Here is a 23337-nt window from a genome sequence, read left to right on the forward strand (position 1 = left end):
CCTCTTTAAAAACTGACGCTTGCATCATTTCTAAAAGTAATTCAGGAGTGAAATGACCAGATTTTGAGTGGCTTTTACAACAAAGCCAGAAATCAAGGCAAATCTAGGACATTCGAGATTATTATTTTAAATTTTTGTGACACAAAAGACTGTTATATACCAAATTGTATACTGTTATTGATTTTTTTATTGACCACTTATGTCCCATGTTCTGCTCCTCTTATGTGACAAGTGCTGCTTTTTTTCCCTTTTGACTTTTTTGTGTACTTCTATTTGTTACGCTTTGCACACGGCAAAGGCTTTTCAAAGCTATATAAACCATTTTTTTTATTTAAATTTTTTTGTCAGGTAATTTTTTTCATTTATTTACTTTTTATCTTTCCTAAAATAAGAAGTTCCCTCTTTAAGTTAAATGGAAAAGTTTTTTGAAGCTCAGAGTTGTTACAAACAACAACTTTCTTTTTTTTTTTTAACCTAGCTGTAACAATTGATATACACAAGCTTTGGAAATACTTTTCATAACAAAAAGGATTTGCTTTGTTATAAATGCAATTCAAATCCACTGAGCAAACTTGTGAAATTTCAAAAGTCTTCACCATCTTGAGCTTAAAGATGAAGCAGCGTATCTCTGCTGCTGCAGAAACAGGAGACAACTTCTTCAATTTCTTCACACTCATTTGCATTTACTTACCTTAAAGAAAAAGGTGTATGTGCGCTGTGCACAATGTGTGCATAGCAGTCCTATAGCTTATAGTGCTAATTAATGTGAAGCAGGTGCTAGTTTTACAAAATATGACTTATTTTTATGTAATGATTTTTAGGGGGGTGAATGCATGGTTAGAGTCGAGCAATTTTTTCTGTTTGTTTTGTCATGAAATAGGGGGCTTTTCCAAAATTGTTAGGGACTTCAGCCTCAGAGGTTCATGCCCAACAATGTCCTTGGCCTCAGCTGTAAAAAAAAAAAAAAAATCCCTTTAAACATGTGAACTAAAGCATTTCATGTAACTTGAGCTTATGTACACTAAGCCTCGATAATGATGCTTTGACAAAGTGCTAATGCGAGTTTGTGTGTGTGCTGTGATGTAATTCCTGGCCGTGGTATATTATGTACTTGAGAGTGCGAGGTTTTCAGAGATTACTTTAGTGAAAATAAAGAGGGGCTATGAACTTCATATCTACACTGGGGGAAAAAAGAAAGACAAAGAAGGGTTTTGGCTGATGCTGAGATATTTCAACACAGTAGTTTCTCCTTAGAAAACTTTAAATGTTGAGTAAGTAAACTTCCACTTTGTGTTTAGAGAAGTTTGTTTTTAATGCCTCATTTAGCCTATGTAGAAATAGAATAAAAAGTGCTGAAGCAAGGGTATTTTGCTCAAGAGGCACATTTAAAAGGTATATAAAGCTTCTCATACTCAGGAATGCATTTACCTGAAATCTTCTGATGTGTACTGCATGTCTGACAAATATCATAACTGGGGTATTGTCTTACAGTGAGAATGTCTTCAAGCTATTGGTGGTGATTAATGCAGCCCATGAGTTACATAAGTTTGGGTAGTCATTTGCTTCTGAAGTTAAAAGCCCTGTGTTATTTTTGTAGAGGTAGAAGATTTACAAGTGCTGATTATTTTTTGCCTTTTCAGCAAAACTAAATAGACAAATCAAACATTACCTAGAAATGCACACTCACAAGCAACAACTTGTCAGTGAAATATCAACACCAGTGAGCAGCTGTTATTGTTGCTGTTTGCTTGTTCAGACACATCAGATAAATCTGTGTGTGTGTGTGTGTGTGTGAATCTTGATCTATTCTTAGCTCTTTCTTTTGTTGTCTTTGATGCCTTCAAGGGAGTGGGGAGATTTGTGCAAGAGAAAAAAAAAGATGTAAACCACACAAGTAACCAGCCCAAAGTTCCAGACTCATATGCACACATGTTGTGACCCTGCACCCCTCACCTCGTAGCCTTTACATCAGCGTTATCTGTGCTCCCACAATGCCTTGCAGAAGCTGAACTAGCCTCTTTTGTACACACATTCCACATATTTTAATATAAACTGACAATATGCTCAGTGAGTCAGCACTGAACCTTTTTTTTTTCTTTTTCTTTTATGTTTCTATAATTCTATGAACGGCTACCTATCCTCTCCTAATCACTGACAATGTCTGTGCATGACATAGTAATTCAGCTTTCATCTGTTTGTTTTAGTCCTTTCTGTTATGTCTTTTTATTTATTTATTTATTTTTTTAGTCTACAAAATAAGGAGTTTTCATTCTTGTCTTCCTGTGTAGGTCTGACGTTGTGGTGCTGTGCTTCTCACTGGCTAATCCCAATTCCCTGCGCCACGTTCGCACCATGTGGTTTCCGGAGATCAAGCACTTCTGTCCTCGAACACCCATCATCCTGGTTGGCTGCCAGCTGGATCTGCGCTACGCTGACCTGGATGCCGTTAACCGCGCACGACGGCCGTTAGCAAAGTGAGACGCCTTCCTCATCAAGCATTAACAGACACTCTGAGATAACTCCTGCAACAGTGTAGCTTTACTGAGGATTCCTGGTTAATTAGTAGTCAGAAACGGCTGTATAACAGTAACTACATCCCTAAAGAAGAGAATGATTGTTTTATTGCATTTTTTTTGCTTGTTTATTTTGCATGCCGCTGCTTGTCTGTAGTTACTGTATTTTTGCAACTTAAGATTCTAAAATATGTAAGTTAATGTTGTTTAGAATAAGAATAAGGTTTTTTTCTGTGAATACTTTATGTGGTTGATATTCAGTACGTTACTTCATTTTCCCTGTTTTCTTGGGCTTCCAGTTATGACTTCCTATCTGATTCCTGACGTCATAAACATCAGTATCTCTTTCTGACTCACAGGCCCATCAAACCTACAGATATTCTTCCCCCAGAGAGGGGCCACGAGGTGGCAAAAGAACTTGGTATTCCCTACTACGAGACCAGCATAGTTGCCCAGTTTGGAGTCAAAGACGTTTTTGACAATGCAATCCGCGCTGCCCTCATCTCTCGCCGACATCTGCAGTTCTGGAAGTCACACCTGAAAAAGGTCCAGAGGCCCCTTCTCCAGGCGCCCTTTTTGCCTCCCCGCCCGCCACGCCCCATCCTGGGCATCCCGGACCCGCCTCTGACAGACGGCGAAGGCCCTGACTCCCTTTTCTGTCACCGTCTTTGTGCAGATGTTCTTTTTCTTCTGCAGGGCGGCGCCTCTCGAGTTTTTGCACACAAGGTTTATCTGGCTACGTCCTGCTCCAAGTTCTATGACCTTTTCACCCTTGACCTCGGCGGGTTGTGTAAGGGGCAGCGGGGAGAGGAACAGGACAGGAAGGAAAACGTGGAGAGTGGGGAAGAGGATGAGCAGAGCAGGAGAGGAGCCAAAGAGCAAGCCGGGCGCACTAAGAGCTTAGATATTGATAAGGACGGCGTGGATGGAGGTGTGAGGGGTTTGAACCGACCCCAGCTGCTCCAGCAGGGATCTTTGAGGACTTCCCAGAGTGACAATGCACTGCCTTCTCGAGCCCAGTACTCCTTGGGAGCACTAGGGACGGGTCGAGCACTTTCTGGATGGGGAAGGGGGTTCCTGAGCGTGTGTCTGGAGCATGTGGATGATCCCATGACTGGACGGCCTCGACTCATGACAGTAGTAGCCATGGATCCACTTATACAGGAAGAACCGTTCAAGGTGATGGTGTTTACAAATATTTTTTGATTTTAAAGTGTATTCAGACGTGTATCTGACCTCTCAGTTTGCTGTGATTTTAGGCAGTGCTTCAGTACTTGTACACCGGCAGTCTGGATGAGAGTCGAAGTGATCTGATGCAGGTGGCCACCATCGCAGAGCTCCTTGAGGTGTTTGACCTACGGATGATGGTGGCAAATGTTCTGAACAGAGAGAGCTTCATGAACCAGGAGATCACCAAGGCCTTCCACGTCCGCAGAGCCAACCGCATCAAAGAGTGCCTCAATAAAGGGACTTTTGCTGGTAAACCACAGTGCCAATCAATTCCTCAGTGCTTTCAACAACACTGGTATCAGTATAGATGTTTTTCATGTATGCTTCTGCAGAAATAGGCTTTCATGTGCATGTGTGTGTGAATATACTGTACATGCACTTAAAAATCCTTATAGATTAATAAGAGGAAATTGTGGCATAGGCAGGAAAGATTGTTCCCTTTCAGTCTCTAAAAAATGTACACTCTGTACATTTGATTATGATTTACCATTGAATAACTTGTGCATTTTGTGCGTCACAATTGATCTGTTTGAGGAAGTTCTCTCAAAGTCATCACTTAGTCTGATGAATGATTGTTGTCTCAGTCTGCTTGTTTATTTTTTACGTTTGCCCTGTTGTCCACATTGTCTCGTGTTTGTGTGGTGTTTTCTGTCCCACTGGTTGTTGTCGTTGCACGTTGTGACAGTACTGACAGCCAGCGCCAGATGTCCAAATGTTTCTAAATGGAACTTCATATTCTCTTCTTCCACTCATTTCTTTTTTTGTCTTCCTGATTATCACGATCACCATTTTTTATTTTGAGATTTTCACAAGTTATTCACCAGCAAGTTTGCTTTACTCTACATACAGTATACCTGACTAGAGAATGCCTTTGCTTTGAAATGTAGCCCGTTAAGACTGTCAGCACACTTACTTTGTTATTCTGTCACTACACCACCGTCTTGATTGACGCTCTAGTTTACACAGCATTTGATCCATACCTACGACCTCACATCTGCTTTCCTTCCCCTTTTCTGAGCCAAAGGCTTTTCTGTTTCCATGTCAATTTATCTCTCTGTCTGTCTACCTGTGTCCATGTCTCTCTGTGTTTGTCTGGCCCTTTATCTACCTGTGCGCGTGTCTGGACGTCTGCCTCGTCTGTCTTTCCCCCTCTCTGTAGCTTGGGCTTCTGTGGCTTTCCAAAAGGGATGAACGCTCTTTTCCCACCCCGGTTTCAGATGTGGTGTTCCGCCTGGATGACGGCTGCCTCCCGGCCCACAAGCCCCTGCTCATTTCAAGCTGTGACTGGATGGCTGCCATGTTCCGTGGCTCTTTCATGGAAAGTTACATTGAGGAGGTGAGTTCGCCTATACTGGATGGAGTTACCTTTAAAGTTTCAGACAGGGTTAAATATCTGTGTCCCAAATCCTGGAAAATCAAATGGGGAAACTTTGATTAGCCTCAATAGCAGCAGCCAAGTCACACTCATGCAATTAGCTTGTAAACTTTGATAAAAGTGGAAGAATGGGGGTAAAGGCAGACAAGTCATTGGGATAAGGTTTATCATTTTTGCAACGAGTTGCTGAAAGGACAGCGTGTAACATCTACATTACTGGGAGGTGAAGGTTGAATGTTTTATCAGGTTGAACTACAAACCATTTTTGTCCGCTCGCAGATGTGGTTGAACGCCTGCAATCACCACACTCCCAAGTAACTTTGACACTTATCGAGAGCAAACAGAAATCACTTGCATAAAAAACTCAAAAGTAAACTCAGCCTCATACATTTCATTTCCTAGAAATCTGCCCCAACCCCACTCGAGAGATTTCCATGTAAATTTTGATACTGGCAGAATGTCAAATACAAGTCGAGTCATGTGAGCTCACACACACACACACTCACACAAGCTGAGAAGTACTTCCTGACTCTGACTTCCTGTTGATGTTGAAGGCTGCCTGCTTCAAAATGATATAAACCACAGGCTGTGTTTTGAGTAATACAGTGTTGCTGTTTTTAAGCAGTGGTTTGCTACCAATATGTAAGTATGAAACTGCTGAACTATTCAAGAGCAGATCGAGTTTGAAACACTCGAGACACTCATGTGAGGCCTCCAGCCTCAATAATAAGGATGTTTTGCTACATAATAGTACGGTAGTTCAAGAAAGAAGAGTTCCACTGTCAGGATCAGCGTTTTCCAAGTGCCAGATGTAGTTACTTAAAGTGTGCTTTTCCCAGAAGACTCAGTTTCACGTGATAAAGCAAGTATTCTAGACCTGAGATGACCACGGAGGAAGTCAAAGACTGTCTTTAAGTTAAAGAGCCTCAGTCTGTGTTTAAGAATCGGACCCCACTGGCTCTTTTCAAAGTATGCAGGTTCAAGTGATTAAAGGGATGGCTCAGATTTAAACTTCAAAGCATTTCATGCAAAATCCATTTCATAAACCACCATCACATTTGCGTCAGATGAGCATTTACATTGAAGTTTATGTTATTGACCGTGTTGGTCTGCAGTTTGTTAATAATATTGTTCTACGTGAAACTAGCAAATTTAGCTGTTTGCTTGATTTCTGTGTAAAAACATGTGCCCAGTATTCCAAACTGACCACTGTCTACTGCTGGTAAGACACCAATGATTAGTAGCAACTCCACAAAATCTTTTTTTCTTTTTTTATTCTAAAAGTCTGAATTAGCTTTCTATGATTCAGTTCTTTAAAAAACTGGAAAAAAAAAATACTTGTCACCAAATAAAAAAGTAAATAAATTTAATTTAAACATTCTAGGTTTAGAAAGGTATGTTACAAAATGCTAATGTGTATTTAATAATTTAATTCATTTTTTTAAAATACTACTTGGTCTTTACACTACAACACACGAGACGTTGTGCAAAAGTCTGATGCAGTTAGTCGTAGCTGATGATGATTTAGGGATATCAGAGTCATTGATTGGGGTGGGTGTGAGTGTGGGGTCCTAATATTTGCTAATTATCCGTTGCGGTTGCCAGTGGTTACTCTAAACAGTTCATGTTGAGGGCTATTGTGTGATTTTTATGGCTCGATGCTGATGAAGAGAAGGTCCTTTGAAGACAGACACTCAAAGTGTGACTGCACAATGTAGCTGTCAGCATTTATATTTATGAAAACAGTTTATCTTTCTAATTGCATGTTAATGCATTTTTGTATTCATGTAGCTACAAAGCTTTTTAAGAGCTAATTAGCAAAGATAATAACACATTTTAGCAACAAATAACCAGTTTCCTTTTTGTTTTAGCAGCAAGCTACCAATTTTTCTTTGTCAAATTCAAAAGGGACTTTGTTTCAGTGTTAGTTTAAGTGAGGGAAAATCTTTTTACAAGACTGAATTACACTTTTTTTAAGAGGAAAATAACAATTGTTCACAGCAAATGCTATATCTCCAGTCATTTTCTCTAGAGGTTTAATTGTGAACAGTATTAAGAGACACCGAAGTTGACGTTATCCAAATTTTAAGTGAATATTTACAATGAAAAAATGGAATCTGTTGATAGATTTCACTTATATTCAACCGGTGAGCTCAAGTAAATTTATCGGTTGTATTCAGTTTTGCATCCATTAGATTTTAATAGGGCTTGTTATATAAAAATCTATAACTCTGAGAGTTTCATGTGAGGCTCCGGTGCCGTCCTATTTTTATGCTCATGCCACACTCTCCTCTCGGTGTTTTTCTGCTCACACATCTCGGCGTCCATGTTGTGTGAGAACAGGGGCTGTTTTAGTTTTGTGCGGAACAGGTTCTATATTTGGAACTGATTTAGTATCGTGATTATTTCTGCTCTTTCGTGTTAAATTCAGATGGACCATTAATTACAGTTTGAGATTTTATTAATTTTCAACTATTTCAACTAAATCTAAAACCAAAATGTTTTGATGTTTGCAGTCTGTGTACGCAGCCAAACAAATTGAACACAGAGTGTGTGATGGTACACTCCTAAATTACTTACTAGTGTGTGTCAGTGGTTTCTTGGTCACATGTGAAAGCCTGTCAAGTGTCTTTCTTCCTAAAAACAAACAAAAAAAACTTTTTTGTTTGCATTACTGTTCTCCAATGAGCTTGCTATACACTTAATTCAACTAAGTGAATAAAGTAATTGATCATTAAAATAGCAGACTGAGAGCAAGATACAGTGGTACCCACCCGTATAGATAAATTCTATTTAAATGTGCTTGATTCTACGAAGTGCTACAGCAATGGGACAATACATTATGCAATTAAAGTAGCATTCCTTGTAGAGTCCTTGAAGATCTGCGATTTGTTGGTGCTCAGAGTATCAGTTGTGAACGACTCTCAGCTCCTACCACAGAAAATGATAACTCAGTGTCTGTAAAATGGACTGAGCTGTAGGCGATTTTGTGTTTGCTAAGTTTGATTAGCAGGGGTAACTATTTTAAATCAAGCTGACTCCAGAACTGATCACTTGTAAATAGTCACCCAATGATGACTTTCTGAGAGTTTTCTTAAAATTCGCCCAGTGGGTCACGAGGCACTTTGCAAACAGACAGCCAAAACAAACACATACAAGCAATCACATTTTTGCTCGCCTATCATATATGAAACATAAATTATTAAAATGATAGTCAAATAAATATTGCAACAATCCTAACATTTGAACAATAAAACTCTTAGAAATCAAGGCAATTAAAATAGCATTACAAAAAAAAGTGTGTTGCCAAATTAGAGCAACTCCTTCCAGAGTAAAGTATTTGACGTAATAATAAAGTAAACCTCGAGGTGGTTTACTTTGGTATTACTGTATTTAATGGTAACTGATTATATTAATTACAGGTCATATCTATAAACAAGTTGCCTTCATGACTCTGTCCCCTCATTAATACTCCCAGGCCCTTGCTGAAGATTTAAGCTCTAGAGACTACCCTTGTCCTGGTGTTGTGTCTTTTCTTTTTTTGTTTTGTAAATTGTAACGAGACGTGAGAAGCTGACATTCCCCTAATTGGTTATGAAAGGAGAGACTGTAAAGTGCCACAGTGGGTAGATTCGGAGAGCTCCCGGAGGGGTCAGGTCATCACTCTCACAAACATTTACCTTCCTCCTGTCCTCCTGGGGTTAAACCCCATCAACTGCAGATGAATTATTCTGGTGTTTAGTAATAATGAAGCTGTAAAGAAGATTTTTCTTTCTGCTGCGGGTTCTTATTTATTTAACTACCTGATATGGGAGGCCAGTCCACATTGAGAAGCACCATAATAAGTCACAGGTTTTACATTATTAGATGTAAATATTTTACAGTAGACTTCCTTGTTGCAATGAATATTAATTGATTGCACTTAAAAAAACAAAAAAAACATAACATTATTTTTCAGGCTTTGGTTGTGTTCTAAATTTAAACAGTTAAGTTGTAGAAATCTGGGGTGCAACCAACTCTTGAATTTTGCTTAACCTGGTAAGTGAACTTGTACCTATTTTTATGGGCTTTATTACATAAGAACAATATAAATGGTTTTGCATTTAAATGGTATCTTTGAAATTTATGCATTTTTTCCCATTTGCCCATTCACACTGTAATTTTTTTATGTAAAAAACACAAAATATTGTAAATCTGTTCATGGTCATTCTTTTAAAACAACAAAAGGGTTGCGAATCTAATTACAATCTTTTGGTAGTGAGCATATGTAGAGCATTATCAGATTTTTTTGTTTTTGGTCATGGGGTTGAAGGATAACCACGTTTACCCTCTATGCCCTAATGTGACCACTGAAATGCACTTTCAATGTCTTTTGGAGATTTTTCATTTATGCTGCTGTTTGGGTCTATCTGTATAATTTATTTCTCATGCTTTCTTTAAATGTGGTAACTTTCCAGGTCTCTATTCCCAACACCAGCACAGCCTGCATGCGCGGGGTACTTGAGTTCTTGTACTGCGGTCTCCTGACGCCTTGTCCTGGTTTAGAGCCCATGGAGTTAATCATCCTGGCCAACCGGCTCTGTTTGCCACGCCTTGTCGCCCTCACTGGTAAAGACGCTCTATAGAGCACCATCAGATCCTGCAGACGCAAATGTCCACCCAACTGTCTTTCCTAAATTGAGTAGATGTTGATAGACATTGTTTGTATAGAGCGTTATCTATTTCTTTTTATTAATAACACATTAAAAATGTATGGAAGCTGTTAGTTTTAATGTAGGCTACTTCAAAATCAAGGGAGGTGAACATGCATGGCCATGTCAGAGATCATGTGAACAGTAAATACTTACATGATTCTGTTTATTTTTTGGATCTTCAGAGCAGCATGCTGTGGATGAGCTTCTTCAGCAGACAGTGAAAGGAGCTGATATTGATGGACAGGTGTTGGCATATCTTGAGCTTGCACAGGTGTGTCCCTATCTCTGTCTTTAGGTGTATTTTATGAGCATGAAGTGTATACTGATCTGTTAGGATTCAATGTGGATTATTTTATTTGTCTATATCAATTATCTGCCGAACAGATTTGACCTTATTTTGATTTTTGAGAGCAGCAATAATTCATGGTTTTTTTTTTCCTCTTCTACTTTTTACAGTTCCACAATGCCAAACAGCTGTCTGCTTGGTGTCTCCATCACATCTGCACTAATTACAACAGCATCTGCCGCAAATTTCCCAAAGATATGAAGGCCATGTCTGCAGGTATGATGCATTCATCTTACTTCTCTTCATACTGACAATATGCCTCTTCCAAAGCTTTTTTTATGTAAAAGAACTGATCAGTAAGTCCAGTTTAAACCAAAATGTGCCCGTTTTGGACTGAACACCCTATTGAGGAAATGCAGCTAGAAGTCTTAATATCAAACATTTGGTTCGAGTGGGAGGACCTTTTTTTGGTTCTGCAAAAAGAATTATGTAATGCAGTGATAAATAATAATAGGACAAACAACATCTCCTGCTGTTATTTTCTTTAAAGAGGATCTGAAGATAAGCATCTTGCTATTTACATTCAACTTCACCTTTAATGAAGGTGTGAAAGTCCCACTTTATTTTTATTTTTCATGTAAAAATATATTTGCCTTCCTTTCCCTAGACAACCAGAGGCACTTTGAGAAGCATCGCTGGCCTCCTGTGTGGTTCTTGAAGGAGGAAGATCGCTATCTGCGCTCTCAAAAGGAGCGCGAGCGCGAGGAAGAGATCCTGCGTAAACAGCACACAAAAAGGGGCTGGTGTTTCTGGAGGCACCCGTCTTCCTCTCCACACGTCTCCTAAAGAGGTTCCACTATGGACTCTTCATCCAGACGTGGATGTTCCCATCTAGGGAAATTACCACCCCCACCCCCATTCATTAAGGTGTATAGAGGAGGATGTCTATGAACGCTCTATCTGTGGATGAAAAAAACAACACAAAACAAAAAAAAATCAACTCTCAGTGCTAATAATTCTGAGCGTCTGCATGTTTGGGGAAGTGTGTGTGCCTCTTTATAAGTGTGGGTGACCACATGAATATATCTGGCATGTTGTGTGGCAGATATGGACTCAGCTGTAAGGGGCATGTGCATGAATGTGTGAGTATGTGTGTGGAATATTGTTACTTAGTGATGCTTCCAGGTTGAGTGCTTCACAGATGCCCTGATCTATAAAGGCCTGCGGCCGTGCATTGCAACCCCCCCACCCACTCCCGCCCCCCTAATGCTTTGTCCTTCCACCAGCACTCATAATGTTTTACCCTTTGAGTGATTGGACTGGATGCAAGGGCTCTCTTTCTCTCTCAGTCTCTCAGTCTTCAGCCTTCACATTGACCTTAATGACTATTACACACTAACCACTGCAGCTCCCTTCTGGGGGGGTTTACCTCTGCCTTTACTTCTATACAGACTGTTAGCTTATACTCACAAGATTATGTCCATATTCCACCCTTGTAAAACCAGCGTTGGATTTCCAGGAACTAACACTGAAAATTGAAGTTTAATTATTTCTCTATTATTTGATTTCCTTTGGCACCTTCTGGGACACTTTTATCTGGAGAAATGGTGCATACTTCTCCTGGGAGGTGAACAGTTGCTTTAACCACCAATCTTAAATATGTAGAAAGTTGATATGCTGTTATCAAGAGGTTCGCTCTCAAGTATTGTCCTGTTGTTGCTCTTTGTGTCCATCATCTAGCCCTGCATTTTCTAACGCCTCTTTCTGCACACCACACTCGCAGAAAAGCAGAATGCAGGCTCTGTTTTGTGATGCTTTTAGAGACCATCACACAGCTACTCTCTAGCACTGATGGCCATTAAAAGGGCTAGCCTTACTTGATACCTGTGCCATGGAGGAGAAATGGATACAGTATTAAATGATCTCAGCCACCAGGATGCATTAAAGCACCCAAGCAACACCACCAGGGGCCACACTGCTCAGGACCCTGACACTAACCTAACAAGGGTTTTATGCTTACGTTTTCATCGCCCTTGTTTCAGTGACGGAGGTCATCATTGAAACTCAATCCTTGCAAAGTGTTAAAAACAAGTTAAAGCACATGCAACATGCCTTTAGCAAATTTAAAATCTAAGATACGTCAGTCATTTTCACCTGAATCTGAATACCAAAGCTGCAGTTCTTCCTCTCTTTCTTTATTAGTTTTTCTTTCTTTCTTTTTTTTGTTTTGGATGGTTGAACGGATGACAAACAATAACAACAAGGAGAGGAAGGCTTTATAAGATATTTGTATCTCTTATTTTTTGGGGTGTTGACATTTTCAATCTTTGGTGTCAGGAGAAAAGCGTCACTTCAAGACATTGCCTTCCATTCCTGTTGCTGGAATTGAAAAAGGTGCTTAGGACACTAACACAATGTCCACATGAACACACAGACGTCAATTATCTTTCATTGTTTGGTGTTTATTTGTGAAGAACATGTAGAAATTTCACCACAGTATTCAAATTTGACATTTAAGCAGTTTTGAACCTCAGTTTCTCCTTCTCTGTTTACTAACAATCTATACAACTCATTTTAGACGGTGGAAGATTTCTGATTTTGCAAACAATGCTTACAATCTGTGATTTTTCTTCTTTTGATACTTAAAAACAAAGCTTGTTTGGCTTTCTTGTTACCCTTGATATTCATATAGCTTTAGATTGAATTTCAAGCTACGATGGTTGTTTTAAGCAGTTTGAGCAAATTAGGTTTTCTTGTTAAGGGTGCTAATTTCCTTAGGTTTTTATACTGAATGTGAAAAAAAAAGATGTTGTGATTGTGAGTTTCCATTAGCACATTTTCTGTTTTTGGGTTTGTGCCCCTCAGCTTTACCCAGGCAACTGTAGGACAGAGATAGATAGATAGATAGATAGATAGATAGATAGATAGATAGATAGATAGATGGATGGATGGATAGATAGATAGATAGATAGATAGATAGATAGATAGATAGATAGATAGATAGATAGATAGATAGATAGATAGTGTGAGACATGTGGTGCATTCTGGCATTTTCCACAGGAGGTGTGTAAAGTAATTTTCAGCTACCAGAATAGAAGTCATAGGATCTCACTTGGCCCAAGTGAGAATTGAGCTGATTTGTTTCCAGAAAGAGTAAATGTCGAGTAAAAAAAACATGGACAGATCTCAGTCAATATTCGTTGCATCCGATATAGTATAGAGTAGAATAATTTTGTAGGTAATTGAAGTCATCCCAATGCAGCACTTTGGGAAATTTGAAATGAAACCTAACGAAGAAGGAAAGACTATGTATAAAACAGTTTTTGATTGACCTGTATGGCTTCTTTTTGGTTTCTTAATGGTGTTAAAGGTTACTGTGATCCATTAGGCCTCATTAGTTGGTACATGTGCCTTATTGTTGGACAAAATTAAAATGAAAAATTAGCAGAACTTTAGCTGAGCCCTGCAGACAGGTCTTGTAGTCATAAACATGATGAAGTAGTCAGTAGACAGTCAAATTAACTATGGTATGACAATATGCACTCTCATTAATTATCTTTCTTAATTTAAGAAAGGGAGTTTTTTAAAGCCAACTTGAGCCATGCCTTTGCATATTTTTGGGCCTGCTGTTTTATGCAGACAATTGACTTTTAACATATTTTGAACTTTGCAGTGGAATAGGTTGGTCTAATCATAGGGCCTTAGATTAGAACTTTTTTTTTTTCTCCAGACTGGAACATGTTTCTTCACTGAGCAAGTGATCAAAAGGTAGCTGTAAAAATGATCAGTTGACTCCTGCAGTTTATCTTCAAAACCACTGACTGTGAGAAACCATTGTTGTTGTTTTTTATAAAGAAGCACTGGCTGGCCTGTGCGCTGGGAGGTTGCAACCACTTTTGGAACGTGGTTAATTTGCATAGTGCCCTAACTTTGTCGCAGTGACTTTTTGTGTTGGAATGCACTTTTTTATTGTTTGTGACTATACCTTTTTTATAGTTTGCATATGTTTATACTTAGGTAAAATCACTCTTAATGCTGATGACTGTAGCATGAAATTTCCGTCTGTTGTTTAAATTTCTCTGAAGTTGCTCCCCTAGGAGATGAAGGCGAAGACTCATTTGGCTTCTTTAGGGTCTTGTTGGCAATGAACTTCCTGAATGGCTTTATAAACGTGTGTTTTATAAAATTTCAGCACAACTTACAAGGTAGCATTAGAAGAAATTGTAACTTGAATTAACATGCTGGGACATCTACGAACATTTTGAAAAATAACACAGTACAACTGTTGCTGCCACTCGTTGCCACAGCCGTCCCATGCATGCTGCAACCGTACTTAATCTCCTGAATGAGATTTATCCTTGTGATTTAAAAATATTAGGTTTGGAGTTTAAAAATAGAAAATGGATTTAATATTTTAATGAAGTCCTAACTGACTTAAAGCATGTCTGGATTAAATTGCATGTAATGACAGTGAATCTGTGTATGGCATGGGCAGTGACTAGGGTGAGACAAACACTACCTTTTGTACAGTAGAGTTTGTTCAATGGATTGTACGGATTTTTCAAAGTGGGCTTATGTGGGAAGCTGATGAACAATTAATATCTTACTTGTTGCGTATCGCTCTTTGAAAAACCTCATTTTGGAGAAAAAGAGTTTAATTCTGACTATGCTGAAGAGCTAAAAGCCAGTTCAAGTGAGACTGGGACCAAAGTGGATTGCTTGCTGTCCTAAAACAACGGCTGTCTCAAAAAATTCAATATGAACGCTATTTTATAAACCTTTGCGCTCCTGTAAATCTTGCATTGCATAGTCATTTTGATAGAAATATGATAATATTACTGATGGAAGTGCCCCAAGCTGCACTAGAGGTGCTTTAGCCAGCTAATTCTGACTATTTGTACCTGTAGATAACCATGCTTTATAGGTAACTAAGACATTTTCAACATTGGAGTTGTTTTAAGATGGCAGCAATCCTCTTTAGCCCTGCTTAGACTAGTCGTTAGCTTGTCATAATTAGACTGTTTTTCTTCAAACTGAAGCCACACAAAGAGCTATCTACAGTATGTAAGGTATTAATTGTTTGGTTTTGGGACTTTAATTGAGGTCACTTAAAGGTTTTGTGGGAAATGTCTAAAATTCAAGACAAGACAAAAAAAAGCTTACTCTTTGTTCAACATATATAGTCCTTAATATTTGATCCACAGTGAGTCCTACAAGCCAAAGTTAGATAATGTCACATTTTGAAGTTGGACATTGATTTGTCGTGTGTAAACTGATTTCTATCTCATCTTTTTTACTGTCATCTTGTTTTAGACATAGCTGTTCTTCCTACTTTGCAGGCCTAATGTCCTAACTTTATTGTGAGGCCTAATGACTGAGAGAACACCTTTTATTTGAAGTGTTTGGTGTCTCCTTTCCTGTGCCTTCAGTGAAATCTCACTCGATGTACCAGTAGCCGCCTGGGCTCTGAATAATGTCAGCTAAGCCAAGAAATGCTCAAGCATAGAAATAACAGTAGATCGCTTTTGTTGACGTACAGTACAAGCTCAAGTGGATTATTGCTTAGGTCTATAGTCACTAGATATTTGGATGATAACTTTAAGAAGAACACCATGAACTTAACAAGTTCAGTGTGTAACGTCATCTATGCCAAAGCTTTGCAATAGATGACTTAGGTGTTAAAATGTATAAAGAAACCAAGCAAACCAGCAATTATAGAATAATAGGTCCTCACTCTTCCAGGTGCCTGCACTTTCTAGTATGTAGCCTAATAAGATCTTTTGTATGCTTTCTCTGTATTTACCAGTTTTATTGATTGAGTCATTATTTCTTTTCTCCACCTGGTTGTTCTCTCTAAGCCAAATCCAGGAGTGAACTCTGTCGCTTCCATTATTTATCTGCAATTAACGCCGTTGCAGTTAAATTCAGTGTCCTTTGAGTTGGAGAACAGTATTTGTTAACACACGGTTGTATTGAAGGCACATTTTAGCTGTGACCGCTGTATGTATTTTGCTTTAATGAAAGTGGCATTTATCCAAAATACAGCACAGTGTTGTGGATTCGATGTAAGTGTCAGCTGAGAATAACCTCTTACTTTTTTAACACTCACCACACTGTATGTATTAACTAAGTTAGTGTATACATAGGATTGTATGGGGTCATTTATATTGACATGGTGTAATTAACTCCTGGTCTATACTGTATTATTTAAGTGGATTGTATCTACTGTATAGTATTGTTATGCACTTTTGCTTCCATGGACTCATATGTGTGGTAATTACATTTAATGCTTCTGTTGTTATGTTTGATATAACAAAAAGTCAAGAGAAAAGAGCACAGCACTCTCACCAACTATTAAGGGCTTCTAAAAAGAAATAAACAATCAGAATGTTTTGTTCCTGTTGCAAATAAAAAAAAGAAAGAAAAAGAAAAAAAAGTTTTGAAACTAAAATTTTGTAATTCTTTTAAACCACTGTGATTTGTATAAAATATTAAGAAAAAAAAAATGTAGAAAAACGTTTTTCTTTTTTTTTTGCCATTTCAGTATTTTGATGTTTGACTTGAATTTTATTAAAACTGGTAATCTTTTAAAGCTGTCTCATGTATACTTTGTGGTGTGAATGTTTTCAAGGAACAGTGATGATCATGGACAGAATAAAGTAGCAAAGAAAAAGAAATGTGAATATATGTAGATGATGATAATTACAATTTTATTACTCAAAACTTATCACCCATATGCACAGAACATTGCATATTAATTGACATAGATATACACAAATACAGTTGTTGGACTGGACAGGATTTAGCTGATGTTGTTCTCTAGTATCATTTAATCTCATATTTGCTGCATTTTACTGTCAAACAGAATAATGCAGAAATCATGTCATTGTACAGAGATACAAGAAGATGGCTGTGCATCTGATTTCACTGTTTAAACTCCACACTAAGTAAAATTTGTTTGGGAAAACTAAATTCAAGGAGCACAAAAAAAAAACTGACCTGAAATAAGGTAAAGCCACCACCACCAACAAAAATGGAGAACTAACAGCATATTTACTTACTTTGCTTTGTTGTGTTCAAGTTTGTTAAAACCTTTCAACCCCTACTGCACATTTAGATAATTTTGACTACAAAAAAAAATAATCAGTACATTTACAAAGAAACCACATATTTGTTTTTTTTTTGTTTTTTTTTGTCACAAGCTTCAAGCCTGTGCTTCATGCAGTCTCTAACAATGAGTTTGAATCATTTGTGCCACCTAGTGGGGAAAAAACCCAACAGTACAACCTAAATGTGAGTTAAAGAGAAAAATAAAATACTTTACCCTCAGTAGATAAGGTTTACGAACTCTCATTGTTATATAAAAAATGTTGTCTGAGTAAGAAACTCCATCAAATGAGATTCCTAAATATATGTATGGATGGGATAACCCTACTCTGAGCTGTGACTTTTAATAGAAAGCTCAGAAAGGATCACGCAAACCCGCAGAAACACAGGAGCAGAGGTTGTCATGGAGATGTTTAGTGATGTGGCTGATGAGCAGAGTCCTCTTGAGGGAAAGGTGGCAACAGAAGGGAGTGGAATATTTGAGTCCGTATGGCATTTTGACACGAGTGTGTTTGAATCGCACACTCCTCTTACTCTTCTGGAAAAAGGAGCTGGTCGAAACGCCAGCCAGACCTTTTTATTAACAAATGGTGACATGAATGAATCAGTTTCCTTTTGATACTTCTTATAAGTGCAGGGATAAAATAGGTTTTCATAGCAGCGACTTCATTGGTCACCAGCATTGGTTCAACACTGATTACAGACCTCTATCCTGCAGGGACTGTGTTCAAATTTCCCACAAGCGTTGCCCCCGCTGCTGCACCGAAGCCTCGTGGAACACAACTTCAGAGTCACCGAGAAGAGCTGACATCACCACATCTGGATGTCATTTCCTTTGGCTCTCTTGGGAGAAAATAAGAAGAGTTTAATTGAGAGCGAGAGACACTTGTACAGTAGAGAGCTCTCATTGCACCCAAGAATTTATTTTTTGGTCAATCAGATAAATTTGGCGCTGAAGAAAATGATGGAGGAGTCGAATGAAGCTTTAAGTTTTAAAAAGAGAGACGTATAAACCAAAATATTAAAAAAAAAAAAACTTTCTGAAGCTTTATTAAAGACTGAAAAGCTAAAATGAAAAGTGAATTGTGTTCACTAACAGGAACACAATGTTGACATTCCGTTCAAAAAATGCACAAATACCAGACAAATGAGGTGTGGTGACTTAGTGGCAGCACTTTATTTTGTATAGTAAACCCTCCTTAAAGTTAATCTATTTGATGTTGGTCCAGAACTCCCCAATGTCTGCTCTATAAACAAAATTCTTCTCAAACAGTCCACAAGCATTTCAAATCAGGATGTCTTCGAGGAAGCTTTCTGAAGACTTTATAATCATGACCTACTAATTTAGAAAAGGTTTCTTTTGAAAATCAGACCTGACGCTTTAAAACTTCTCATGTTTGCATGAACTTTCATTTTGCAGAAATCTGACATGTTTTATTGTAGATAAGCAGTGGTAAAACATTCATAAAGTTAAAAGCTCTTGTATATGAAGTTAAAAGTTAAAGGCCATTTGGTAAAAAAAAAAAAAAATGTTCATGTAGTGAGAAGAGAATATGATTTTGGCTTGAAAACAGCAAATTTATACACAGAAAGGCATGCGCATGTACACACTGAGGCCCGAGGGAGTGATATCTCAAGGCTGCTGCGAAGGCGCATAGCTGAGCAGTGACCTCACCTGGAAGTCTGATGAGAAGACACCCAGATTCACTCTCGCTCTATCTGTCTGCCTGTCTTACACACAGAAGACAAGAAAAGAGAAGATGAAGAAATGTCTGACTTTCTTGTTCTCTGTCTTCTCTTTTTCTTCAACCAGAGTCTACTGTTTCCAGCCCTGCTTTGCATCACTGATATTTCCTTCTCTTACCCCGTCTGCCTGGATTTAAAGCTGATCTCAGACGGCTTTCAAGAGGACATTTTTTTGTGCTTTTGCTCATGCATTCCCCTTGATAGATAAATGATCGGAAGCTGCTAGCGTACATGATCATCAACGACACTTGTGAGGTGTTCCCACAGCTACCTCATTATCTACATGTGTCTCAGTCCTCCACTGAACTGAACTTTTCTATTGCAGGACTAAATCAGATCAAAAAGTCTTTGACCTATTGCGACACGCTGAAGTGTCCTTAGGCAATGCAATGACATGTCACCTGCCATTTTGAATTGCCAAAAGTTTAAATCAAAAATATTCATGTGATCTTTCAGTGCTTGGAGTATGCGGTTGGCCTGACTCTCAGCTTCAATTAAAATTTACCTCAATATTTTTTTTTAAAGTGACTGAGCTATTTCCATTTTTGTGTTTGCTAAATGCTGTTTGGCTGTGGTGACCCTCTTGAATAAGATTGACTCCAAAGGTGATACAGTGTAATTCTTCATCCAGCGATTACTTTCTGGGAGTTTCAACAAAACCCATTCGTCGGTTCACAAGATATGGTGCTAGACAGACAAGCACAACCACAGACACAGGCAATAACATGATCGCCCATATTTCATGGAGGCGGGCAGACAATCTAAAAGCACCATAAAAGTGTGTGTTTGAATGGATGAGCACATTGCAAAGGTGTTTAAACATCCAGGATATGGTCAAAAATATGTGTGTTTATTATATTATAGCGATATGACTCTCATGAAGTATCAAAAGTACATGGACAAAAATTTAGATTCCAGTATATAGCTTGGAAATTTTCAAAAATAAAATTTGTCCATTAAAACTCAGGTTTATTAAAGACAACTACCATGACAAATAAATATAAAGTCATGATTTACCTTCATTTCTTTCTTTTTTTTTTTTACATTATCAACAGTATGGTTAAATATTTTAAAAGTCAATGATGCAAAGTATTATGGATCTTACTGGTTTCAATAGTTCAAAGAATGCTTTCCAATGTATTTTTGCACATTTATTTAATTGTGTTCATTTGTATATATATTCTAATAATAACTTATTCATGCATTATCTTTTAATAGTGGACAAAATAAAATCATTGGATAGCAAGATCTGACCTGTGTGAGGTGGCCTCACAATGGGATAGTCGTGTTATGGTGATACTTATGTCAGCCATTTTAGCTCTTTGTATAACATGCTGCTCACAAATACCTGCAAAGTCGTGCCATGTTGGCAAGCAGTTCCCCTCTAAAAGTGTGCAGCGAGGAAGGAGCTTATAAAAACATACTGTCAGTGAAGTGCAGCAAAACAGGAGGGTACAGCCGAAGGTGTGACCCATGCCCTCCAAACACATCTCTGACCTTTTAGCGCCACACATCAAGTCCGGGCGCTCGTAAACCTGCCACCAAAGCCCTGATCCTCCCCCAGGAAAAATCTGGAGATACCCAGTCTGACAAAGAAGAGCTTTATTGGATGACAGAAGTTTGTTTTGTCAGTTCAGCAGGAGAATATGCTTTTCATGTTATGAAGCATTCATAAGCACGCAAGCTGACACTCACTGATTGTTTTCATCACGAGTGAAGTTTGAGTTTAAAAGTAAACGAAGGGATTTTTTTTGGAAGGCTGTTAAGCGTCACTGTGTCACCCAGCACCTCATCACCTACACTCAAACCATTAGTTTAGTCTATGCCAGGAAGGCAGGAAGCTGAATAAACAGCCACCCAGACAATCGGAGAAGAAAATTCAGTAAATGAGGAGAAAATCCCCAACAGCCTACATGCACTCACACACACACAAACACTAACTCGCAAATCCCGACGGGACATGCAAAACTCCCACATCTAGACCCCATCCTCAACAACAGCTGCCACCGCACCCCAGCAGAGGAAATGCCAAAGTCGTCTGAAGTGGACCAGAACAGCACTGCAGTTCACATCCACAGTTAAGAGCTGGAGAGGTGGAGGAGAGCCTCTAATAGCAGGAAGCTGGAAGAATAATAGAGGTATGGGGATGTCAAGCTCCTTGTCCTGGTGGTATGCAAACTCCAGCCAAAACAGAAAAAGTCACACAAGCATTAGTGATAAAAAAGGAAGGCAGTGAAGCTTCAAACTTAGAAAGTTTTGTGACAAATCCGTGTAACTGTTTTACCAGTTCTTCAAATGATGCAGATACACTCACAGCAACAATGCATCAGCCATAGATCTAGGAACTAAAAGTCTTAAATTAGTTTTTTTTTTTATTTGAATGATTTATTTTTGCAGCACTTCTTTAAATATAAAAAGGATCTCAACAGTAAAGGTTACACAAATGGAGAGATCATGGAGAATCTTAACTTTACAAGTGTTTCCCCTCATGAGAGGTTGTATGGGTGGCTGTGTCAATCCTGCTCAGCCTTTGTAAACCGTTTCCACATCAAACCTTAGAACAAAATGGCTTGAGATGGATTGTTAAATTTTGTTGAAAGGGACAAAATTCACACAAGTGAACCTCAGCCTGACACTTTATAATATTAAAGCCTGTGACTTTGATCCTTGGCATCTGTCCTGGATTATCTAAGAATGGCAGCTAAGTAAATTAAAGAGCTCAGGAACATTCCTATAATCCAAGATCCTAAAACCCTTGCACCAGTGACCGACTAAATACCAATTTGTGAGCGTGTGCGTGTGTAGCTGGAGCTCCCAGACAGCATATATGTGTGGAACTATGAGTTGTGTGCATGGCTATGTCTATGTGTTGTCAGTGTGTGTGTGTGTGTGTGTGGACTGTTGGGCAGTGACTGAAAAGACCTCCAGTCACTCTTTAAAACTGCAACAGCCTCCCCCGTGCTGCCTGACTCAGACTGGTTCCCATGAAATTGGCTCCTCTTTGGCTTTTTCTGGAGGCTGCCAAGTGCCAGTGGGGGCCAGCTCGGAGACAAAAAGAGATTGAGGAAAGACTGTCAGAACCCAAAAAATGCACTTTTGTTTAACAACAACAAAAAAAAAAAGAACATCAAACAACTATGCTAAGAATAATAACAACTCTTTGAATGTGTTGGCAGTGATGATGCAACATCAACTTTTCAGAACTTTGTGAGCATAGTTTAGGACAGACTTCTGATGGAAACAGACTATCAGTGTACAGGAGAAGGTATTAGTGTTTTATTGCTGATTGATTTACTTGGACTGTGAACACCTCTCCTGCGAATGACCCAGCCAGTGGAGTCATTACGCTTTCCACTCTCTCAACAGGAGGTGGGGCTTTTCTCAGCGAACTTCTTCTCCCCCAGCTGCACAAAGAGCAGCGCCCGCAGTCTGAACACCCTCCTTCTCCGCCAAGGCGCGCACACCTCGCTCCGCTTTTGGGCATCGAACCACCGGCCGAACCTGCAGACTCTTTTTCCGCGCACGCAGCCTGGGCTTTCTGGCTGCCCTTTCGGCCGACGCGTTTCGCAGCCGGTGCGTTCCCGTGCCGACCACGCAGAAGAACACCGAACCACCCAAAAAGGGTCAAGAGCCGTGGAGGCTGCAAGCCGCGGGAGTGGTCCGGGAACTTTCTGCCACCATGAGCAGGCAAACGGTCAACCTTGACACCTACAGCCTGTCGCTGATCACGGCCAAAGAGGACATCCTCAACCCCCGATCCTCCACCAACTGGTAACCTTTGGTCCCTCTGGGCAAAACTTGCTTCTGTTCTCTGGCTTTAATCGAGCCCAAACGCAAATGGGTAACGGTGCACCCTGGTAATGAGGCGATCTATAAACTTTGAAACATTTTTTTTGTGCTCTCCCGTTTTGTTTTTCGTTGTTTTTGTTTTTTAAAGTCGTAACGGTGTGCGCGGAGTTGCGCAATAATCGGTGGCTTGTTTTGCGTTAATCCAGTCGCGGATGTAGAGGTGGCCAACGGAGGGACCTCACGCAGCCTCTGAGGTCCCACAGGGACACCCACATGTATGCAGACAGGTTTAGAGATAAGGCGATGCTCCGACGGCCAGGTGTCTCAGGTGTGTTGATCACCTGGCCTGCTCTCATGGAAGCTCTCATGGGATCATGTTTCCTGCTGATCTCTGACAGGGCTTGTCTTTCAGGGAGAGACTCTTTAATTTGACAGGTAGCGCCTCATACACGTTCATAAAACCAACACACGCTACTAATAACAACGAATAAAGCTGTCAAGGGGAGACTTACTGAACACCGTCTTTCAGGGATGAAGTAAGACGCACAATCCGAGCGAGTGCAATCAAGTTTTGGGAATGGGAAGTAGTTTGAATTT

General features: G+C 39.3%; 2 protein-coding genes across 6 annotated transcripts in view; both read left to right on the plus strand.

Annotated features, from left to right (window-relative positions):
• The window catches only part of rhobtb4 (Rho related BTB domain containing 4), a 46580-nt gene extending 30046 nt beyond the window's left edge, over positions 1-16534 (plus strand). For 3 of the 4 annotated variants that reach the window (XM_017427951.3, XM_017427949.3, XM_037975079.1), the window contains exons 4-11: positions 2289-2474; positions 2873-3692; positions 3773-3992; positions 4961-5079; positions 9576-9726; positions 9995-10083; positions 10269-10374; positions 10766-10944. In XM_017427951.3, coding sequence (XP_017283440.1) covers positions 2289-2474; positions 2873-3692; positions 3773-3992; positions 4961-5079; positions 9576-9726; positions 9995-10083; positions 10269-10374; positions 10766-10944 — 1870 coding nt within the window. Of the gene's footprint in view, positions 1-2288; positions 2475-2872; positions 3693-3772; positions 3993-4960; positions 5080-9575; positions 9727-9994; positions 10084-10268; positions 10375-10765 lie in introns of all 4 variants that reach the window. The other variant, XM_017427948.3, reaches the window with a different exon arrangement.
• Positions 16535-22296: 5762 nt separating this feature from the next.
• Positions 22297-23337, plus strand: part of si:dkey-40c11.2 (drebrin-like protein A) — a 28295-nt gene continuing 27254 nt past the window's right edge. Inside the window, exon 1 of one of the 2 annotated variants that reach the window (XM_025008496.2) lies at positions 22297-22722. In XM_025008496.2, the coding sequence (XP_024864264.1) occupies positions 22631-22722 (92 nt within the window). In that variant the 5' untranslated portion in view covers positions 22297-22630. The remainder of the gene's footprint in view (positions 22723-23337) is intronic. The other variant, XM_017427967.3, reaches the window with a different exon arrangement.

Source organism: Kryptolebias marmoratus, linkage group LG1, assembly GCF_001649575.2.
Source record: "Kryptolebias marmoratus isolate JLee-2015 linkage group LG1, ASM164957v2, whole genome shotgun sequence".
NCBI classification, from domain to species: Eukaryota; Metazoa; Chordata; class Actinopteri; order Cyprinodontiformes; family Rivulidae; genus Kryptolebias; species Kryptolebias marmoratus.